The 13,962-nt window shown below is 41.3% G+C and overlaps 1 protein-coding gene across 5 annotated transcripts in view; it reads left to right on the top strand.

The window, feature by feature from the left end:
- Positions 1-11,912, top strand: part of LOC306912445 (oxysterol-binding protein-related protein 1-like) — a 54,781-nt gene extending 42,869 nt beyond the window's left edge. For 4 of the 5 annotated variants that reach the window (XM_079488678.1, XM_079488679.1, XM_079488676.1 and 1 more), the window contains 11 exons: positions 297-431; positions 1,305-1,402; positions 3,297-3,479; positions 3,681-3,788; positions 4,131-4,220; positions 4,493-4,616; positions 5,102-5,218; positions 7,855-7,978; positions 8,094-8,184; positions 8,365-8,385; positions 10,451-11,912. In XM_079488678.1, coding sequence (XP_079344804.1) covers positions 297-431; positions 1,305-1,402; positions 3,297-3,479; positions 3,681-3,788; positions 4,131-4,220; positions 4,493-4,616; positions 5,102-5,218; positions 7,855-7,978; positions 8,094-8,184; positions 8,365-8,385; positions 10,451-10,553 — 1,194 coding nt within the window. In that variant the 3' untranslated portion in view covers positions 10,554-11,912. The remainder of the gene's footprint in view (positions 1-296; positions 432-1,304; positions 1,403-3,296; positions 3,480-3,680; positions 3,789-4,130; positions 4,221-4,492; positions 4,617-5,101; positions 5,219-7,854; positions 7,979-8,093; positions 8,185-8,364; positions 8,386-10,450) is intronic. The other variant, XM_079488677.1, reaches the window with a different exon arrangement.
- Positions 11,913-13,962: the final 2,050 nt, after the last annotated feature.

The raw sequence follows: 13,962 nt of genomic DNA, 5'->3' as shown, positions 1-13,962 counted from the left end.
AATCATGCATTGGATATTATTAGTAGATATGGAAAATTAACTGGTAAATCCATGACACGTTCAGAACATGTGGTACTGTGAAAATTAATGTTTCATCATGCACTGGATACATAATGTATTTAGGCTATATTCTATACATCGTAATGATGGGTGAGTGTCCTCACTGTTTCTTTCATCCTCTCCCCCTCTCTCGCTCCCTCTCTCTCCCTCTCACTCTCCCTCTCTCTATCCCTCTGTCACTCTCCCTCTCTCTCTCTCCCTCCCTCTCTCTCTCTCCCTCTCTCTCTGACTCTCAGGAGTTGTCAAAGATTGCCATGCCTGTGATCCTTAACGAGCCCCTGAGCTTCCTGCAGCGGCTGACAGAGTACATGGAGCATACCTACCTCATTCACCAGGCCAACGCCTCCACAGACTCCATAGAGAGAATGAAGGTAGCAGCTCAAATAAACACATTGCCAGATCTATGAATTTAAAACCCCAAATACTTGAATGATATTCGTTTGCATCTACTGTAGCCTACATGTATATGTATGCGCATGACATCATCATAGCCAGAAGTTATGCGGGAACACCTACTGACTGAGTGGAAAAAAACTACTTTCTGGCCTTGACAGCCCATACATCCAAACGGAAAAGTCCTATGTCATTGCATTAAACGACATTAAACAATGTTAAACTCACTTTGCTACTCACTTAAAGCTGCTATAAGCAATATTTCTCAAATCTTTAATGACATTTTTTTAAATGTTTTGGTATTCAGACAGCCAGCAATGAGTAAAACACTCTAAGAAAATGTAGTCTCTGTGACGCATCTAGGGGCCACAATCTGCATTCAAAGATGTTCCTAGAAGCTTTGTCATTGGTAAAAAAAAACCCGGTCAAAATGACGAACCAATCAGGACGTAGACAAGCAAATCGACCAATGACGAAGCTTCTAGGAAAATCTTTGAATGCAGATTGCGGCCACTAGATGTGTCACAGAGACTACATTCTTTTGGGAGCGTTTTACCCATTGCTGGCTGTCTGAATACAAAAAAAAAGAACATTGACATATTATTGCTTATAGCAGCTTTAATGCATGTGCATACCTTCTTAGAACATTGACATATCGTGAGACTTGACAATCATTGTGTATAATTGCTAGTAATTATTATTAGCTAATGATGTATCCTGCTCATAGTCTATGGTTTGTACACAGTAAAGCCATCAGTGTACATTTTTATATTTGTAACTCGGAGCGGGACAATTTGGTTACACATTTGTACACTCTTGGTTAAATAAACACTCAGGATTTTACTGTGTAGTGTGTTGCAGCCTTTGCTGTGTCAGCTGTAGCGTCCCAATGGGAGAGGACTGGGAAGCCATTTAACCCACTATTAGGAGAGACCTACGAGCTAATAAGGTGAGAGAAAATACTTTGCATGATGTTTCGTGAGCGTTTTTCATTCCAGCTATCTTTGTCTACAATGTTGCTAAGTAACCATTCCTAATGGGGATGTCCCAGTCACGTTTTTTTTGCTCCCGATCCGATTCCGATCATTTCATTGAGAGTATCTGCCGATATCGATATCTTTCGGCTAGTTCCCATCTGGGTCGGCACAGCAGTTAATTTGCTTCTGTTCTCTGCATCTTCCTCATGTCATTTATTTTCTGCCACCTCTAACTCATCTATATAAACCTCCTCTTTGGCCATCCTATTCCCCTCTTGCCTCGCAGCTCCCTCTTATCTCATCCTTCTGCCAATGATCCCCTCATCCCTCCTCTGCACATGTCCAAACCTCACCTCCCTTGTTTTCCCCCCAAACATTCTAACCTGGGCTGATCCTCTAATCATTTCTGATCTTGTCACTCCTAATGAGAATCGTAGCGTCCTCAATTCTGCCGCCTCCGCCTCCTGTCTTTTCGTCAGTGTCACCGTTTCCAAGTCGTACGGCATGGCTGGTCTCACTACCATCATTATCTTCCCTCTCACTCTTGCCGGTACCCTTTTCTGTCACAAATCACTCCCGATACTTTCCTCAATCCGTCCCACCCTGCCTGCACTCTCCTCTTCACCTCTTGACGTTATAGTCCATGGTGACTCATGCCTGACTTCTTCTGTCAACTTTTGTCCATTATCAGTGCGAACAAGAAAGGCCTCAGAGCCGACCCACCCCCACCTTGAACCCTTCCGTACATACTTCTTCTCTGCCACGCAGTATCACACTTCCTCTCTTGGAACCTTATCATATGCATTTTCTAGGTTCACAAAGACACAGTGTAACTCCTTCTGACCTTCTCCACACTTCTCTTGCCTAGCTTACACTACTCTTTCCAGGCAGGCATGTAGCATACACAAAGTTCCTCTGTTGTGCACACAGAGTGAGCTCAAATCAATACACTCGTGTCCAATTTGTCCTTATTTCACTCTGATTATTTCACACCAATATGTGCTGTTCGTTTTGTTTTTCAGTGCTGTACTTCATGCTGTGGCTCAGGGCCGGTTCTAGGGGGGGGGCAGGGGTGGGCATAGCCCACCCAAACGTGCGTCCTGCCCACCCAATGTGGGTTTGACACCCCACCCGTGCCGGCGGAGTCGCCCCCCTTACAATTCTGTCTGCCCACCTGAGTGGGGCTGGCTAAATCCGGCCCTGCTGTGGCTCACAATCTTTATTCCACTTTACAGTAGTTACTGTACCTTTTGTGCTTTAAAATCCAGCCAGTAGGCCTATAGTACCTATACTATTTCCCCACTGTTCAGGCGTCCTCTCGCCTTCCAAGATTGTGTTGAATAATCTAGTGAGGAGGTCCACTAATAGTTGTGTGGCGAAAATAGCCGATCTACAAGCTTGTAGATCCTGTGAACTTAAGTATTAAGCAAAATGGATACACAGTCAGTGCTTTCACACTGTGGCCATCTCTGGGTCTAAAACAGAGACATTGTAATGTGCAGAAGAGCAGAGAGATGACAAACAATTAATTTAAATAATTAAATGTCATAGTAAGATGTTGCACTCTGTTTTAAACGTTGTGTATTATGTATAATGTATTCTACGTAGTTGTGCACAAACACTTTGGAGGGTACAAGAGGTTTTATTGTCTTCATTATATTTTTTCTCATGCCGAAGAAGGTCAAACGACTTGCAATTAATTGGATACTTGCACAGTGTTTCGAGTGTGCGGTTGCTCTTTTCTTTCATTCACTCTGATTTAATTCAGCTCCAGCACCTCACTTAAGTTTTTTGTTTATGGATGAGCGGTGGTTTAGTTCACTTTATTTGTTTTCATAAAAATGTTATGGATTCTCTCTCCATCAGAGAGGACTTGGGATTCAGGTGGATGTCGGAGCAAGTAAGCCACCACCCTCCAGTGAGTGCCTTCCATGCTGAAGGACTTAATGACGACTTCGCTTTCCACGGCTCCATCTACCCCAAACTTAAGTTTTGGGGCAAGAGTGTTGAAGCTGAACCCAAAGGGATCATTACTCTGGAGCTGCCCAAGTGAGTGTTTTGGTGCTTCACACATTACAGTTCAGTGTTTTATTTATTCTTGGTTGCACGTCGTGTCTCGTGCGAAACACCAGCATGCAACTAAAGTCTAAATTAAGCGTATCAGTTCACACTGCCTTCTCAGGTGAGCAGCGCGGTGGAAATCATCATTAATTGATCGGTGTTGGATTTGGTGTTCTTTTCCTATTGCAGATATAATGAAGCATACACTTGGACAAACCCCACCTGTTGTGTCCACAATATTATTGTTGGCGAACTTTGGATTGAGCAGTATGGCAACGTGGAAGTGATCAACCACAAGTAAGTAACAAACAACACACCGATTCCATGTCATTTCCTGTGTATACAATATCGTGTGTGCGCGCGAGTGCTATTTGTGTTGCTGTATGTATGTATGCATAATGCTAGCTAGTCTGTTTGTGCATGTTGGCGTGCATCACTGCATTGCATCTGCAGTGTTGTGCTGATCTACTTTCACATCCAGCATATTGATCGTGGCAACAGAACTGGGACAGTTCCATGCCATTAGAAAGTGAGAGAGAGTGAACCGAGTGGTGGTGAATGTTTGAAAGCCTTGTCGTCACGCAGCAGGGGAATGCTAAAAGAGAATTGGTAAACACAGAGGCTGTCGTTCTGTGACAGGACAGGGGAGAGATGCAGCTTGACGTTCAAGCCCTGTGGCCTCTTTGGCAACGAGCTTCACAAAGTGGAGGGTTACATCCTAGATAAAAGGTATCTATCTGTATGCTTTCACTACCAGTGGCTCATGCATTCTGTATAATGTTCAGCAATGTATCTAGGTATATTCTAATAAAATTGTTGCTCCTTTAGTTAATTAGCTTAATTGAATACATATTGTTATATTGTAAATGTAATGACAGTGAATAAAGGCCAAATTTGCAGACTCCTATAATAAGAGCTCTAATTGTCAGTGATGGCACACAGTATCAGAAATGCCTAAAGCTCTGTTTTAATAACCTCTTCTGTTCTTTGGATATTTGCAGCAAAAAGAAGCTCTGTGCACTCTATGGCAAATGGACCGAATGCTTATACACAGTAGACTGCGACACCTTTGAGGCACATAAGAAGGCAGACAAGAAGAATGCGGAGGAAAAGAAAGCCAAACGGGTATTCTATATGCTGCGAAAACTATAACATTCCACATCACTGTCCACTGAGTACTGTAGCTCCAAAAGTTTTTGGATAAGTAAGCAAAAAAACAGATATTCAAAGTATAGTAATGATGACCACTGCACTTAAACCCCATATATTACGTTGTACAATGAATGGCAAACATTGCTGATCTACAAGCTCACGGTAGTACTGTTTATTTATTTATCTTCAGGTTGAAAGTGGTTAATGTGTTTTGGGCGGGAACCCCTTTTGGTGTTAGCATTATGTTATGCTTTAGCTATTGAAAAATAGCAGATCTACAAGCTCATAGCGCGCCACCGAGTGGCGCGCTACGAGCTTGTAGGTCTGCTATTTTTGAAAAATCAAAGAACGACTGACATAGAAACATAGCTTTTTCAGAAAACTGTCAGGATGTAGAAGACATTTTTAGAATCTGATCTCAGGTCAAAATGGGTTAATGTGTTTCTATGTCTCTCCAGCCTAGTGTGGATGAGGAGCCAGAGGAGACGCCGCCGCCTGATTCTGAGACTGTGCAGATGATTCCAGGCAGTGAACTCATGTGGAGGATATCCCCTCGCCCTGAAAACTCGGCCCAGGTAGGAGGACATGTTACAACATGTTGGATGGGGGGCAGAGGAACACATTACTCCAGTCGTGGGTCACGACTCGAGTAAAGTCATCTTTCGTACATGTTTATTTTAAAAACAAACGATTCAAATGATTTTTCACAAAACAAGAATCTATTTCTGAAATGGAGCTTAAAGCTGCTATAAGCAATAATATGTCAAATTTTTAATGGCTTTTTTTCTTTTCTTTCTTTTATTCAGAGAGCAAGCAATGGGTAGAACGCTCCCAAAAAAATTTAGTCTCTGTGACACATCTAGGGGCCACAATCTGCATTCAAAGATGTTCCTAGAAGCTTTGTCATTTTTAAGTGTATATGTTTGCATCCCGGGAAGACAAATTTCCTTTGGGTCTGAAGCTGAAAAGGTTTCGGAACCCCCTACAATACTGTTCAAACAGTACTGTTTGTTGAAGGAAGTGGCTTTCCTTAACACTGCAGTCATCTGTGTCTCTGAAACACCACTGAAGTTGTGCTTACCCCAGTGATGTCACAGGTGTACAGTCCTGTGAAAACTATGCAAGACAGAACTGACTGACAGAAAACCAATCAAATGGTTTACAGCTGATTCACTTTAGATACTCTGTGTGACATTAAATCTTAGCCTTTTGCTGTGTTTAATGTAGTGTGGTGGTTTAGTATACTTAGCTAATTATTTTTTGTACATTTGGGCATGAATCTTGGTTACAGTTTGGCACAGTTAGTATTTAGGTTTTGGGAAGGTTAACTTTCGGGATATTTTTGGTAGGGTGTTTTTCTAACTTCAGTCACTAGTCCCTAGCGTAGCGTCTCTTTTCTGGGACGAACATTTTGCGAAAATAGCCGATCTACAAGCTCACAACATGTTGCGCATTGTGAGCTTGTAGATCAGATACTTTCAGTGAAGATATTCGGTGTAGAGGGGAAAAACGTCTGTAATGCGAAAAACACAACCTTTTCTTTTTACCTTTACCGTTTTTTTGCCACTACCTTCGGTGGCTGGGACACTCTCACTCTGTTCATGGCGAAAATAGACTTATTGCCATAAAGTATGAATTGGGTTGATGAATATTTTGGTGCTTGCCCTGCCCACAAACCATAATCCATTATAATCCATTCTCCGCACCCAGTGGAAAACGACAAACAAATGCATGAAGAGCAGAATTAGGACTCTACCCTCTTATTATCAAAACTAGAAAGGTCGCAATTTAAAAAAATTGCAAAGTGTGGTTGCCGCAGTGGCTTACATATGCCCCTCCCACTGATATTGCCAGCCAATTACAATGTCGCGTCACCCCTGCGAACATGCTTAAGTAATTCGGAGGGGATTTATCTCCCAAAAATCATGTTTTTGCGACAAACGGTTACATTTTTCGCATTTGCGGCGCCCCCTATGGATGAAAATGGAATTGCCGTGACAAGTGATTCAAATTTGGGATGGATCGGACATTCCGTTCGTGATTTGTGGCGTTTTTTGTAAAGTAGGCCCCTCCCGCTAACTTCGGAAGCCGATTACGGCCGAACGATATGCACTATCAAAATTCCGCCGTTCGAGTTTTCATCGGAAAGGTCCGGAGATCACGTGTGAGATTTGGACAAAATCTGTAGGAGGAAAAGTAAAAAGTGTGTTTTGGAGAAAATTCTAAATAGCGGAAAATCTATCATGACGCAAATGGGCGTGGCCTATATGGGGAGATGCGTCATGACCCAAGGAATCCAGGGAAAATAAAGATTTTACGAACTACGGTTCAAGATTTATAAGCCAAAACGTAAAGTGGGCTGTTATAGCGCCACCATGAGGCCGACCGATAACATTAGTTAATTCATTTTAGTAATTATTATGAACCTACCCTCCAAGTTTTATAACTATAGTGCTTACAGTCTCCGAGGAAAAAATACTTGAATGTGATTTTTTGCATTTTCCCATTCAAGTCAATGGGGAAATTTAATTCACTAATAAATTAATATCAATTAAACTATATAAAATTTCTCTTAACAAAATACAAGCGCACGATTCCCGATGAAGCCGGTCAATTTGAGATATGGCTCAAGTGCGTACAGTCAAAACTGTGGGAGGAGTAGTAGTCTGAAATTTAGGGTTACTCTAGAAATAAAGTGTTCCAATTACAATAGTCTGGTTGCCCTGTTAGGGCAACCACACTAATTAAGAAGAGGTCATTTACATTTTATGAACACCTACTGTAATGAAAAAAAGCCACCGCTCATCTGTTTAGGCATAATGCCTGAAGAAGGTCAGTAGAAGAAAAGCTTGCAATAAATTGATTGTGCACAGATTTGAGTGTGCCGGAGCCTCCCTTTATTTTTTATTTTTCCATAACTACTGTAAAAGAAAGCGACCCAGATATGCTCCATAACAAACTCCTGGTTCTTCAGACTCCATCAAGCACAGCTACCAGACATAAATCCTGATGGACTAAACCAGATTATAAGAAAACAAAAAGAAAGCTACCTGACATACTGGAAAGATTCAACCCAAATCAAGTGCTCTGTAGGATTATGAGAACATTCTATTTCAAGCGCTGATTCATGATTGTACTCTAATTTTACTTCTGACACATTGTTTCCGTCTCCGCTTTATACTGTATATTGGTCTCATTTTCTCCATGGCAGTTCTACGCCTTCTCTACATTTGCCATGCAGCTGAACGAGCTGGATAAAGGCATGGAGGAAGTGATGCCCCGCACGGACTGTCGTCTCAGGCCTGACATACGTGCCATGGAAGTTGGAGATATAGGTACGGCACACGACACTGATCCTCTGAGTCCACCTTATGTCACGTTTTAAAAACCTTCATGTGTTACAGTTATGTGGACGTTGTTATAGTTTCATAATATTTCCATGACTCTTAGATTTAGCAAGTGAAGAGAAGAAGAGGTTGGAGGAGAAACAAAGGATGTCCCGGAAAAATCGTTCCAAATCTAGCGAGGAATGGAAAAATAGGTAAAGTCCGGGAGTCAAAATGTAAATTATCTCTCCTATAGAATGCTGTTGTGCTTTGCATTTACCCAGTGCTGTGGGTAGATCCGCTTTGCTGATTGCTTTCCCGTTTGTCTTGTGGTTCTCTCCGTCCTATGCCATCCCTACCATGCCACCCCACCCATCACTGTTGTCATTGAGAAGGAACCCTGCGCTTGACCCAAGGTTTGGCTCACTCACCATGCCCTGCTTTGCATTGCTAGCTTAGTGTTGCATTGGTTTAGTCTAGTGGTTTTCAACCAGTGGTCCTTGAGGGGGTTCCAGGTGGTCCCCAGCTAAATGGAGAGTTGGTAACCAAATGGACCCTTATTTGATCTTTAACTCTTGAGAGTGTAAAATTAAACCTAATGGATGGTTTCATTTTACACTCAAGAGTTACATTATTGTTAAACATCTGCGTTACTTAATTTACAATCTACACAATTAGAGAATGTAGATTTATTTTTTATTTTTTTATCAACTTTTGCCTGTTATCTCTCCTAATGGTACCAACATCAACACACCATGGAATTGTAACTAAATATTCTTTAGTTTGGGTTCTGCGTGGCTAAATCTTATCAAATGATGGTCCGTGGCTTAAATACTGAATTAATAATGGGCTTTGACATGAAATGGGTTGAAAACCACTGGTTTAGTCTCCAAAATGTTACACTGCCCTCATCAGGACAACACGCCCAATTGCAAGCATACATTTTGGCCTCTAGTTTGAGGGTGCTCTCTTTAACTACACAGTGAATAATTTTCTTCCACAAATGTGCTATGCTGATGAAATATCAGCGTAGCCGTAGAGATTCCACAGTATTGTGAGGTAGATGAGGTGTTCCTGGTGTGTGTGTGTGTGTGTGTGTGTGTGTGTGGGTGGGTCGGCAATTGTCCACTAACGATGTGCCAGTTTGAATAATGGGTAACACTGTCTGTGAAGCCCATTTCGATAATAAATTATAAAACCACCACCATGTATTATACAGAGGGTTATTATAATAATGATGTCTTGTCCTAAGGCATTACAAGTCAGACTGTAATACTTCATAAAGTCATGTATACACAATTATTTTCTCTACCCATTTTGCAGGAAGGGTTATAAAGTCTGATTTTAACATGGTGTTTATTCATAGTGGATTGATTGAGTGGGTGGTTATTGCCGTAACATCTTTATGAAAGCGGATTGTCTGCTTCAAGTAAGGTGCAAAAAACAAAATTAAAAGTTATACCTACCTAAATAAATGCATTCTTTAAAAAACTTAATCGCTCTTTTCTTGAAGCAGACAATGTGTAGTGGCACCAAAAGCCACTAATGTCCTACATAGGCTGAAGTAAAGGTACAATAGTGTAGTGCATCTTCATTCTTCAGACACGTATACAAACATTTAGTTGAACCATCTTGAAAATAATACAAACATTGGCGTGGAACAGAAATTACTCCGTTTATAGATTTACAAACTTCAACTTCAATTTACAGTATCTCTGATATGCACTATTCTGCACCATCCTAAAGGTCAGAAATAACTTGATCGATTTGACTAATTTAAGCTAGGTTTCAACATGGAGAAAGAAATCCCATTTGATGCAGTTGAGATAAGTAATGAAATATCACCTTAGAGAAAGCCATAAACAATGTGTTAATTTCACAAGCACTGATAAGTTGCTTGTGTCTCATTTTCACATTCCTCATTTTCATATTCCTCAAGCTCAAGGAAAACATTGGCTGTTTGGCACTGTGCCTTGAGTGCTTGTTTGAACGGCTGGCATAGCAGTCTGGGCACCTAGGCTGCTAATCCAGCCTGACAGTGTGTTGTGTGTTCGAATCACGATCCCGACGACCTTTGATGCATGTCACCCCGGTGACCCCGCCATTTCTCTCCCCATTTCCGGTCAGTCTACTGTACATCTATCAATAAAGGCAATAAAAGGCAAAATAAATAAGTGCTGGCCAAACACCCACTCCACAGCGAGGTGGAAGTCAATGACATGACAGATATTTTGGGGTGGCATCTTGAGTGGCCACCCCTTTAAAACCATGCATGCTAGAGGCCTTGTTGTCCAAATTAGTGCAGATTATGGGCGCGTTCGAATATAGCGCACTGAGCGCACCGTACAATGCAAACTAATAGGCGAGTATGCTCCAGTGCGGTATTTCTGAACGTGCCCTTCATGTCATAATCATATTGCACCCAATGACATCACTTCCTGAATTTGTTTTGACGTAAACAAATGGCATTGCTCCTGGCAGGTGGTTTCACCAGGGACCAAACCCGCACAACAAAGCTCAGGACTGGCTCTACGTGAACGGCTACTGGGAGAGAAACTACCCTCAACTGCCTGAAATCTACTAACTACAGACGATTACTTATGTACCATACAGAAACATCATCTATCTAAACCTCATTCAAATTCTCTCAGCTGTGTATTTGTTTGTAGTAGGGCCCTCTGATATAACATATATGAAACTTGACAATAAATGTACTATGACATTATTTTGTGTGTAGAGGTACTGTGCCGGTAAGAAATAGGCCTTGGCGTGAAAAAGATCCCTGGTCTGTCTCTCCAAGTGAGGTAAAACCATGAAACGTTTTCTGAATCTGATGGGAGCCGAGTGGCATCGAAACGTCTGAAGCATCAGTTCTGCAATTTCAATACTAAAAGCACAAAGACACAGCGCTCTTAAGCATGTTCCATAATTGGAAATAGTTAGGTTGTATTTTACATTTATTCTATTAGGTAAAAGGAGTGTTTAAACTTGAATGTGAATCTTCAGAGCTTTCTTGTGTACATTTGTGTCGCAGACTTTTAGGGCCGATTCATACTCCTATTTTATCGCTGTTTCGGCGCTGTAGTGCCGAAATGATTTCGGCTCGTCAGAAATTTTCAGTAGCACCGAAGAGCCGACTTTAGGACGGTACCCGCCCCCCCGAACCTCAAATGACGTCACATTGTAGGCTCTACAGAGCCGAACCGACTTTTATTCGGCTCTAAAATAGGAGTATGAATCGGCCCTTACCGTCTGTCCTGTTTACTTGCTCTAGAGATCAAACATGTCCATTACATTTAAAGTGGTGTTGGTCGTGGTCAATCGTGATATTTTATGTATCTCAGATGGAGATAATTTATTCAACTAAGTTGAATCATAACTAACTATGAATTTCAAGGTCTGTTATGTAGAGGAGAATGGCTGTATTGCACACAAATCCCTATCCGACTCTTTAGTCTCTGTAGCACTTTGATCTTCAGATAGCTAATCTGACAGAGTTCTGGAACTCTGCCCATATAAAGAATTTATTCATTATTTGTGTGCGTGTGATAGTTTTGCCATAGTCATTTTAAATACTGGCTGTTTTGAGATGAACATGCATAGATTTGATCAGACTCTACCTGTTATAAGAAATGCATGTGTTGTGCATCACTTTTAACTATGCAAGCATTAGATGTACAGTAGGGCTATGTTCAAGAAAAAGAAACTCACTTCATGTTCACAACACTTAAATGCACTGACTGAACACATTCCTTTCTAATGTTGTGAATAGCTGCAGTATATTTTTAATTGGCTAGGGTTATCGATCATGTAAAATACAATACTGACTGGGCCCTCGGTAGTGGTTTGGTAAATGCACGATTCTATCTCTCACTCTTTGTGTATACCATGACAGACTAAAGGAAGAATTTCTATTGTTGCTAAATAAAAGCCATTACTTGAACATTGCGTGTGTTGTCTTATGGCCCTTTCTTAAGAGTGTGGTTTGTACGTTACTGTTCCTGTGAACAAGTGATAGAGTTGTAAAGGAACAAAAACAAATTAAAGCTGTTTATTACTCTTACCTCAGGCCATTTTATTTTGCTTATTAACAAACGTGTTAATGCTTGTATAAACTCTTGGTGCTGTCAAGATCAGTTCAAATGTTCTCTCTTGGACAGTATAACCAAGACAAAGGACAAAGACAGAGCATTCATGTTGAATGCAATTCTCATGTAACAAACTTTAGTGATATATTAATACAACTGTTGCTTGATAAACTGACTTATTACTATATTTTATCAATATTGAATGTAGACCGTGGATAATATAGGCTGTGTGAGGTGTCTCCCTATGATCAATGTAAAGGTTTGATGAAGTTGGGACCTCTAGTTTACCCCCAAAAGTGGGGTATGGGGGAAGGTCCAGGACCAGGGGTTCCCTAGCTAAGTCTTTTGATTGTTCTAACCAAATGGGTTAAGGGTTTATGTTTGGGTCTGTAAGTAACTGACTTATAGGGGTCCGTGGCTTAATTGCATACCAAACTCGCGTCCTTGAAATTAAATAGTTTGTGAACCACTGCTTTAAAACCGTGAGTGTCCTTTTATATATATGTATTACACCAGGTGTTCAGGGCGCATTTGTGCTGGTGTGTATGCATGCCACTGTTGCCACATGCAATTGTAAGTGAATTCATAACTTCAGAAATTCAGCTCCCTACATAGGCCTATAAAGTTGCCTTGCAGTTTACTGCATGCCCCCATGCATAATGTTTTAAAAGATTGATCTACCCTCCCCAGTTCTCTTTCTACTTGACTTGTACTCGCCCAATTGTTCACTACACGCTCATTAATTGCCACAGCGGACAGGAGTCTGTGCACCATCTACTGGACTGCATGGTTGCATTCCAATATTGAACAGTTTATCTTGTGGCAAAGTGGGGTTATCGCGCAACCGTTATCACTGCCACCACTTTCCACTTTGCATTGTTATGTTTGCGCCCATTACATCTCTAACTAGAAGAAGTGCCCCTCTGGGCACAGGTCTCCACCAGGATTGATATTTGGATAAAATCTGAAGGACCAATGTAAAAAATCTGTTGCATATAAGTCGGCCTCCTGGTGGCGCTCAAAGGCAGAATTGAAAAATGCAGGCCAGACGTTTTTCCTTTGCCTGTAGGGAGTGTGGTAGGCAGAGTTCTAACTTCGTAATGGCCTAATACAAATACCAAATGACTCATGTTGGTGGGCTAGCATCAACATAATATTTGAATGTCTCTTAAGGTGCTAGGGTGGCACAGTGGTAAAGTGTCTACCCACCACCAAGGAGATTGTGCGGTCGAAGTGTGTTAATGTGTCAATCAATGGCCCAACATATTAACACTACGTATCTTGCCCATGTAACGCTGTGAATATACAACATAATGCAATTTAATGTTGGGTAGGTTGACACTTAACCTGAACCAAAGGTGAGACGCACTGCTCCTCTGGGTGTGTGGATCAGCCAGGGCTGGACAGTGCACTTTTCAGAGAAACAATGCAGGATGCATGTGGCACAAGCAGCAGCATTCTGGTAAAGAGTAGTTGGGTGATGTTGCATCTTGGTACATTTCATGCTTCCTTCAATGCATGGTCTTTAATCTGTAAATATGACTATTAATTCAAACCTCTAACCTTAACAATAAGGTGTCTTCAGACTTGTACAGCATATTACCCCTGGAGGTAGATTAAAGTCTTGCTTAGATCTGTCAGTGTTTTGAGGGGCACTGACTATCCCCTCCTATATACAGCTTTTGTCCCCACACCTCATATTTTCCATTGACAATGAAAGGAGAACTTCGGTCATATGTCCGATTGTCCACCAAATATGACGAAGATTTGTGGCAACAAACATTAAATGCCATTGACAATGAAGGGATGATTTACGTCATATCTCTGCTGTCGGGAGGAAACCGCATAACTCCAAAATGTTCATTTTTCAGGAAATGAAGAAAACCATATATTTTTAAAACAAAG

The sequence above is a fragment of the Electrona antarctica genome (assembly GCF_951216825.1).
Source record: "Electrona antarctica genome assembly, chromosome: 19".
Classification (NCBI taxonomy): Eukaryota; Metazoa; Chordata; class Actinopteri; order Myctophiformes; family Myctophidae; genus Electrona; species Electrona antarctica.
Note: the sequence above shows the minus strand (reverse complement) of the source record. Positions and strands in the feature narration are given on the sequence as shown.